General features: G+C 41.7%; 1 protein-coding gene across 1 annotated transcript; it reads left to right on the top strand.

Moving 5' to 3' along the window:
- Positions 1–8,244: 8,244 nt before the first annotated feature.
- Positions 8,245–9,234, top strand: LOC308571733 (olfactory receptor 14I1-like; the record flags this gene model as incomplete). Its single annotated transcript, XM_081167369.1, has 1 exon — positions 8,245–9,234. One exon carries the CDS (start codon positions 8,245–8,247, stop codon positions 9,232–9,234), a length of 990 nt encoding a protein of 329 aa, XP_081023495.1.

The following is a 9,234-nucleotide window of genomic DNA, read 5'->3' as shown; positions in this document are numbered from 1 at the left end:
TTTAAGGCATTATGGTCGGAGCAGGTTTTTGGGCAGATTTCCACTTTTCTCGTTTTCGGAGCCAGCCCTCTGGATATCCAAATTTGGTCGATTCGTGTCCATGACAAGTGGGCCTCAGAAAAGAAAGTTCCTTCTTTACCCAAGGGGTTCCTTGTCCTCCAAATGTCAATCAAGTCCATATTGTCTGTCATCTCAAAGAAAGTTTTAGGGAGTCTGCCGTCTGTTGTTAAGTTTTGATTTTGAGATTTGTCCATATTTGTAGACACCACCCCATTCATGTCTCCCATCACAATAATATTTGCATAGTCCAGATAGTCCATCATTGTCTCATGCAGCTTCTTGTAGAATTCTGATTTTCCATCATTTGGCGCGTAGATTCCTAATATCAAAATCTTTTCCCCTTGTGTTTGGATTTCAATTGCGAGGATTCTTCCATGATCATCTTTAAATAAAAATTTTGGCGACAGGTTCTCCTTTGCATAAATTACAACACCTCTTTTTTTAACTTTATCTGATGAGATAAATTCTTGGCCAAGTCTTTTATTGATTAATACTTTCCTGTGGAGCCTAGTCACATGTGTTTCTTGCAAACATATTACATCCAATTGTTCTTTTTTTAGGATATGAAATATCCTTCTCCTTTTTTCCGGAGAATTCCCGCCATTTATGTTCCAACTAAGTAGCTGCAGAGACATCCTGTTCTAATTAAGATGTTCTTAAGATGGGGTGTCTTTCTTTTGTTCAGATCCCGAAGGTATAGGCGTTGGCCCACTTCCGGGCGGTGCTGGTGCTGGTAAAACTGGAAGCCAATCCGCTCCTTTTTGGAGATCTTCTCCGTGATCGTGAAGGAACCTTTGGTTATCTTCAGGTGTTCTTATTTTAACCTTCCTTTCTTTGTAGGTGAAGGATAATCCCTGTGGAAACTCCCACCTATAGGGAATTGCGTTGTGTCTCAGCAATTTTGCTAATTCTGTATAGGTGGCTCTAAGGTCCAGCAGCTGCCTCGGAATATCTCTGTAAATTTCCACTCTTTTGTCTTGTATTTCAATTGCTTTTTTGAAATGAAGGCCTAGGATCTTGTCTCTCTCTTCCTTTGTTCTTAAAATTATCAAGCAGTCTCTGGATCTGTCTTTCCTTACCAGTCTTCCCAATCTGTATGCCGAGACAATCCTAAAATCCGTGTCTTCCTTTAAACCCCAGAACTTCGAGAATTCCTGTGTTAAGTATCCAATCAAGTCTCCTTGCTCGAGTTCTGGAATACCTCTCAATTTGATGTTGCTCTCACGATTTTTCAGTTCCACCATTGACAGATAGACTTGTTGTTCACCCACCTGTTTGTGCAGGGGCCTAACTTCTCCTTTTATTTCTTCAACCTCTTTTTGTAGGACTCCCACTTTCTGGATTGCTTCTCCAGCTAATTCTCGATTTTCCGCTGTTGCTCCTTGCAATTTCTCTATGGCTTGCGTGTGCTGGGAAACTTGGTCAGTCAGTTTTTGGATCGAGGAAGTTGCTTTATCTATCTTCACAGACTGATCGTCCACCTTCTGATTTAAACTTGATAGTTGCTCCAATATTTGTTTTAATAGTGTGTCTGACCCACCTGCTGCCATATCTTCCTCAGTGGACTTCTCAGTTATTTCCCCTTGTTCTCTATGAGACACCAGTACAGCTGGAACCGACGATCGGCGTCCTTGGGTCAATGTTGTTTGTACAAATTGTGCTGGTCTTCTTTCCTTTTCCTTTTCTTTTTCCTTAGCCTCTTTAGATTCCTTTGCTTTAGACGCTCTTGTTCTCCCTGCACCACTCATTACACATCTGTCAATGTTCAAGGTCAAATTGTCTATTGTTCCATGGGAAAGACAAATTCAGGAGTAAACAGCCAGTGAGATGGAATTCAAAACAAAAGTCAGTTCCCAGGATTTTATAATCCGAAAGCCCTGTAGGGGGAGTGCCACCCGGTTTCAAAGACAAAGAAGGAAGTAATCCGCCATTAAAGTTCCAAATTGTTTCAGAACAGTAAATTCATTAATCCAAAAGTCCCTTCATAAATTCAAGATCTCCCAAAGCACCTTTTATAAATCGACAGAGTTCCACAAAAGGTGCTTGTAACAGTATCCCAATCAGACTTTTCTGCTCAAATGTAACAATTACTTTCTAGCACAGTTTGCAACTGTTTCCGCAGTTTGACACAGTCTCTCTCTCTGGCAGCCCGACAATCTGGCTCTTTAAAAATACAGCCCAAAGAAGAAAAAAGATAGGAGGAAAGTCACCATCTGCTGCTTCTTTTAGTCAATGTCCATTTCCACCTTCAGCTCAATAAAATAGGCAGATTTTGTAGCACGAAAAAGTTTAAACTTCCCAAAGTCCCGTTTCAAATGCTTCCGTTTCTAAAAGCTTTGCTTTGATCTTGTCAGCAATGTCGGAAGACGGACTTCCCTTTTCTCGTCTCCCGCTTTCAGCCAAATTAGCCGAATTTCTTTTGCCAAATTTTAAACCCCTTTACTCACGGGTATGTTGCTTGCAGTTTAGCGTTGATTTTAGGAAGAAGGATCAGCGCTCATCTGTAACAGCCGCGCGGCTTCGCTTCCGCGGAAAGAGCGATGAACTCACAGCACCGCTACCCCTCCTTCACTCCGGGTCTCCTTACGGGGTCCCTTCTGTGCTTTCGGAGCAGCTTCTGGTGCCCGCCGAGTCCCACGGCCACGGGCTCACTCTACCCGTGGTTTATCTTAATGGGTCGTCGCTATGCCGCAGCGAACGACCCTTTTCCGCGGAGCCCCTCTTCAGAGCCCGAAGAGGACCGCCATTACAGTTTCGCGCCGCCCCCGGAAGTCCTGTATTCTTCAACATTTGTATTAGTTATAAATTCTTGCTGTGGAAATGTAAGCCAATAGATAAAAAGTAATTTCATTCATGGGAGCTTACCTATGTACCCATTCTTGCAGGTGTTGTAAATTTTCACCAATTCACTTGTTTTTAACTCATTGTTGTGTATGTCATTATAGGGATGTTATAATGTTTTTTTGTTTTCTTTTTATGTCACAACTTGCACATATGGCAATCAGCATTCAGAATGACCCTTGGGTGGCCACAAATTCCCTCTTGTGTTATGATTTCACATCCCAGCACTTCTTTTGACATGCAGTCTCCATTTTGCAGATGTGGGATTGGAGCCAGAAGTGGAGGAATGGGAAGACTGGAGAGACAAAAGGTCATTGGGAAAGAGCAGGTGCAACACACTCAAAGGTGTTTTCTATTGTGTTTCATTCCTTAAAAAATGAGGTGAAATGTTTTATCTATAGCCTTTATAAAGAAGTGGGAAAGTGTGACTAGAATAAGCTTGCCATAGTCAAAATATATGAAGAGATAAAACAGTGCAACGTGCATTAGTACTCCAAATGAAGATGGGGGATTTTATACCAAGATTGGGGTGTCCCAACATGTAGCCTACAAGACCGTTTTTGGGAGTCCTAGGCAGGGCATCCTGTGTGGGTGAACTGGTAGCACTGCTCTCAATCTGGTGCTGCCCCCCACCCACCAGTGTCAGGAAGGAGCAAGCAGAGAGCTAGGTGAGAGCTGCCCCCAAGTCCCCAGAGTGCTGCTTCTGGTAAGTTGGAGGGGCTCCTCATTGCCTCCTGTTCACACAGGTCAATGACCTGGCTGGGGGCTAGAAAAGGGGGAATCAGTGGGCTGGCGAGGAATGACAATTTGGGGCGATCAGGCTAGGTAGATCTTGGCTGTGCAGAAAATAACCGTCTGGTGGGAAGAGCAAACATGGGCTCTTGTTTATAGATTAGCAAGGGGGGATTTTTTTTTTAGATACCCACTTCTAATGTCTCTTACACCCAAAGCACACACACATGTATCAATAAGGAAAGGGGTCCTTGGATTTGTGACTTTCTGCCTCTTCTCTTCACCCCCAGCAGGATGGACAGGGAGAGGGATAGTCAGAAGTGCAACTGCATGAGAGGGATGGAATGTGGTGGTAATTGTTTTGTGGTTACTTTGATTCCTGTTCCATATGCTCAGATCTTTCAGGGGTTGGATTCTCTCTCACACACACTGATCCTGGATTCTCCCACATTTTTGTGTTTTGCATCTATCTATTGGTACGGGAGTCACCCTGAGTATGCACATTAAATTTATTTAATAAATGAATAAATACATTAAACCATTAAATTGTGTGTGGCATATATTAAATAGTATTAACTCTATTGTGAACACTTTAATTAATGACATGAAAATTTAAATCAGTGTGTGGTCTGTGGTTTCGGTATCAACTCTTGTGTCCCACTTGGTTTGAAAGGCTAGACTGCCCTGCTTTAGATCCTCAGTTGTGGGAGTCAAATGCAACCCCTTAGACTCCTCTACGTGGCTCTTGGGACACTCCACAGGCTACAAATCTTCACCAGTCACACAATCTCCCCATGCCTGCTTCACACCTTCCTGAATTGTTTTGCCTGACTGAAATGTGTCCTTGAGCTCTGTTAATGCCTCTCACTTGTCAGGATGGAGGATAGAGAGGGTAGTGTGAGTGTATAGAATCTAGCCTACTTTGCAAATGTAAAATTCACATTTATCCCTGCATCTAGTTTTATCTCTGGCACTGTCCAGCAGTGGTACCTGGTCCTGGTCCAGGATGTAATGTGGTCCTTGACTGAAGAAGGTTCCCAATCCCCTAGACATCCTCATCCTTTCAACACATAGTTGGGGAGTGGAGTTGCACTCCAGGACTGGCATCACGTTTGCTGCATAGCCCTTCCTTTTGGCATCCATATGTACAGTGTGAAAATCAACACCTTCACCACAGTTGTGACTAGTAGAGGGGTCAGTCCTGGTTGGGGTTGGCAACATTGTCTTGGGTGGAAGGAGCAAAGGAGATACAAGTTCACTTTCCTTCACCCATCTCCTGAATGTATATAGATAAATAGGGTTTTAAACCCCTAATTAAACATTGGCCCCATGCTGAGCTTATTCTGGACTGGATCCAAGGCAGCACAGGGCAGTGGTTCCCAGGCAGACACAGAGCAGGTCATCCTGATGGCTCCCATATTGAAGCCATGGGGCAGAGGAGAGGGTTAATATATTTTGACAGTTCCTGCCACAACCTGCACTGTGGTGGGTCACCTCTTTACAAAAGTATGCTGCTGGGACTGGGTGAGTGGCCATTTCTGATTCCACCCATTGCTGAAAGATTGCTCAGCAGTAGTCAATGGGGCAGCATGGTAGGATGGGGAAATTAGAGGTCTGCTGAGGAATGCCTGCAAATGCATACAAACACAGGCAGAAATATTAGCAAACTGAAATTAGCTAATAGGCATATATCTTCTGGTTTGCCAGAAGCGGCTTGGTCATGCTGGCCACATGACCTGGAAGCTGTACGCTGGCTCCCTTGGCCAATAAAGCGAGATGAGCGCCACAACCCCAGAGTCGGTCACGACTGGACCTAATGGTCAGGGGTCCCTTTACCTTTACCTTTATGTACCTTCTGTCCTCCATTTTTTTTAAAAAAATGTTGAACCAAATAACAAGTTGAATGCATTTCCTGAATGTCTCTATTGCTAGTCTCTGCTGAACTCCAGGGAGCAAATCTCTAGGAACACAAAACAGATATTAGTACAATCTCCTCCCCATGTTGAAGAGGTGATTACTGGCATCAAAGCCTGATTGATTTTCATATATTTTCATGAATGACTATCCAAATACAGTTAGCTGAAGTCAATAGAAGAGAAAGTGCTTTTGAAGGTAAGAGAAAAAAATTAATTTATATAGTTAAAATATTACTTAACACCATAGGAGTTACTTAATTGATCTCACATATACATTCTCTAAAGTTTCTATTTAGGAAAATACTGCATTGAATCTGTCCACACACACCCTTCTTTCTGGACACTGGAATATTTTTGGTATTTTATTCTTCACAAAAAATGTGAAATCTTTTACTGAAAAAAACAATGTATTATGCAATGTAGGACCACAATGAACAAAACAAAAGCTGCCTTCAAAATTCCAAACTAGATTTATGTTCTCAGTGAATTTGGGGATTCCTCTAGATAATTATTTTTTTTTTAAAAAAAACTTAGTGAGGAACAGTGGGGAAGATGAAATTGGTCTCCTTAAGATTTCCAACATTTCTTAGTAGAATTCCATAGACCAATTGCTTGTTTGTGGATTTTGCAAGCATAGCATTCAAAATAAATTCAAGGATTCTCCTCAGGCAAAATTTATAAGGAATGTAATGGGAAATCAAAATGTTTTTTACACGGCTAGTGAAATTTCTGAGTATTAATTGGAGTTTATGCAACTTTTGTAAATACAATATGACTGTGTACATTAATTGCTTTTCTAGTGCTTTGATGCTAGGATGCTTATCATATGTAAAGCCTGAAAAATCATTAATTTTCAACGTATCTGGTTTCCATGGAACAGACCTTTCCCATTTTGGTTCTGTTGTAGTCTCATGCACAATTAGCTGGAACCTAGAACTTATCCACACTTACATTTTGCCCTACTCTTTTCAGGAACAAGCCAACACTTTAAAGCTCCATGTCCAAGCACTCTCTCTTTCGCTCCTGATCTTTGCCCATGAAAATCTACTCTTTAAAGCTGAAGTGCAACAAATGGCAATTTGGCTTTTTCATGGATTGCTGTTTGCTGCTACTTAGCTTTACAGAGCAAGTTTACATGGGGAATACTCCTGAGCAAAAATAATAATAATAATAAAAAAATGCTCAGAGCTTTAAAGTGCAGATTGTGCCTGGAAAGACTGGAGGAAAGTTAAGTGTGGATAAATCCTTACCTACAAAGTAAGCATACGTAGCTAACCACTGTATGTCATTCAGCTGCAAGAAACAGTTTCATCATGTCCAGAACTTTTATGCCTTATTTCCTCACTTTCCTTTGACTGTTTAACTATCTCCATTCTTTGACCACAAATATAAAGTATTTTTTGCTAAGGTAGTTTTCCTCAGATATTTTCCCCCTCAGAAATGACTTGCTGTGGAGGATGGGAAGTGCTGATTTTCAACTGGGGGGAGATACAAATAATCATTTGGTGTGCAAATAGAGGCTGTGTGGGGTTAACAGCATAAATCTAAGGGGTCTTAGAGGTTTCACCGTTTTGGGGGAGACAAACTGACTTTGACTGTGTTCAGCTCTTGTTTTAGGCATGTTATGTAGATGATGATGATGATGATGTTGGCGATGATAATTATACCCTGCCCACCTGGGTGGAAAGAACCAGTGGCAGTCAACCAGCAATTTGTCTACCTGAGTTAATGGAAGTGGTCTCGGAGTTGGAGTTGGAGACCTTCAGGATGATTGTGCTGGGGGAATTCAATACCCATCAAAAGACTAGCTTGTTTGTGCTGGTTCAGGGCTTCATGGCCACTATGGCAGCTATGGGGCTGTTCCAATATGTCATTACTACATCACATGCATCAGGACATATTCTGCATTTGGTCCTGACAGCCATGCGGGAGGGCAATGATCTGAAACATCTTAACCCTTATCATGGTCATGTTTTTTCCTGTTGAGATTAAACAATTTAGTAGCTCTTTCCCTTGGAAAGGGGGGGCTATTAAAATGTGCACCCCCAATTGTAGTGGTTTCTGGTGAATTTCTGAAGGTTTATGGGAACGATAGCTGCTCCTTCCAAAGCCATAATTGATCTATGGAACAGAGAAATAACAAAGGCCTTTTCCAATGGGCAGAATTCTTGTAGCTCCTTGGTTTACATTTGAGCAGAGGTATAGGTAGGTAGTTGCAAGGCAGATCAAATGTAAATGAAGAAAATCTCATTATGACCTTATTGGACACAAAGGACACTGCTGGGAGCCATAATTAGGAAATTTTGTGCCATTAGTATGTGGATGACACTTGGGTTTATCACTTTGTTCCATCTAAAACAGGAGATGTGGTTCAGGCACTATACCGGTGCTTGGAGACAATGATGGGCTGGATGTGGGCCAATAAATTGAAGCTGAATCTTGAAAAGACAGAGGTGATATGTGCTCTGAGTTCTCAAGTCTAGGAAATTGGGGAATGGCCTGTTCTGGAAGGAGGAGGTCTATAGTTTGGACCTGCTTCATTGTCACTGGACGTTCAGTTAGCCTCAGTGATTAGGCACAACTATTTCTAGCTCTGTTTTATTTGTCTCTTATAGCACTTCATAGACAGCATTATATTATTGCAATATTCTGTTGAAATTAAGAGATACCACTTCTGATTCTTTTTACAGATAGCATGGATGTTAGCAAGGATCAAGCCATCGCTAACCAAACTACTGTTTCAGAGTTTCTGCTTCTGGAATTCTCAAAAGTTCAGAAATTACAAATTCTACACAGCATCCTGTTCCTGGTATTGTATTTGGCAACTGTAACAGGGAATCTTTTAATAATCTCTGCAGTAGCCTTTGACCACCACCTGCACACCCCAATGTATATCTTCCTGTTGAACTTGGCCATGCAGGACCTGGGGCAGGTTTCGGTCATTATCCCCCAATCCATGGCCAATTCCCTCATGAATACTAGACACATTTCTTATTCCGGATGTGTTGGTCAAGCTCTATTCTTCACCTTCTTCTTATCTACTGATTTTTTCCTCCTCATAGTTATGGCCTATGATCGGTATGTTGCTATCTGTAATCCACTGCAATACCAGGTGGTGATGAACAGGAGAGCCTGCACTGAAATGATCCTTACTGTATGGATCACTGGGTTTCTTTATGCAGGTTTGCACACTGTCAGCACATTTGCAACTCCTTTCTGCTCCAATGTTGTCAATCAGTTTTTCTGTGAAATCCCACAGTTAGTAAAGCTTTCCTGTTCTAAGAAAAATCAGATTGAAACTGGAGTTCTGCTCTTGTTTTCTCTCATTGGGTTAGGCTGTTTTATATTTGTTCTTGTGACATATGTACAGATTTTTAGTGCGGTGTTAAGGATGACATCTGCACAGGGAAGACAAAAGGCCTTCTCTACCTGCCTTCCACATCTCATGGTATTCTCCACATTTATGGTCACAGGATTGTTTTCCTATTTGAGTCCCATGACTAATACAGCAACACATTTAGATTTAATTTTTACAGTGATATATTCCATGGTCCCACCTTTGCTGAACCCACTGATTTACAGCATGAGAAACAAAGAGATCAAGGCTGCTTTGTCAAATTTGTTAAGACTAAGGACCACTTCCAATAATATATTATTTAGTTTTCTTCTCTGTGTGTGGATTTAA

This window comes from Podarcis bocagei (assembly GCF_964188305.1).
Source record: "Podarcis bocagei genome assembly, chromosome: 13".
In the NCBI taxonomy this organism is placed as follows: Eukaryota; Metazoa; Chordata; class Lepidosauria; order Squamata; family Lacertidae; genus Podarcis; species Podarcis bocagei.
Note: the sequence above shows the minus strand (reverse complement) of the source record. Positions and strands in the feature narration are given on the sequence as shown.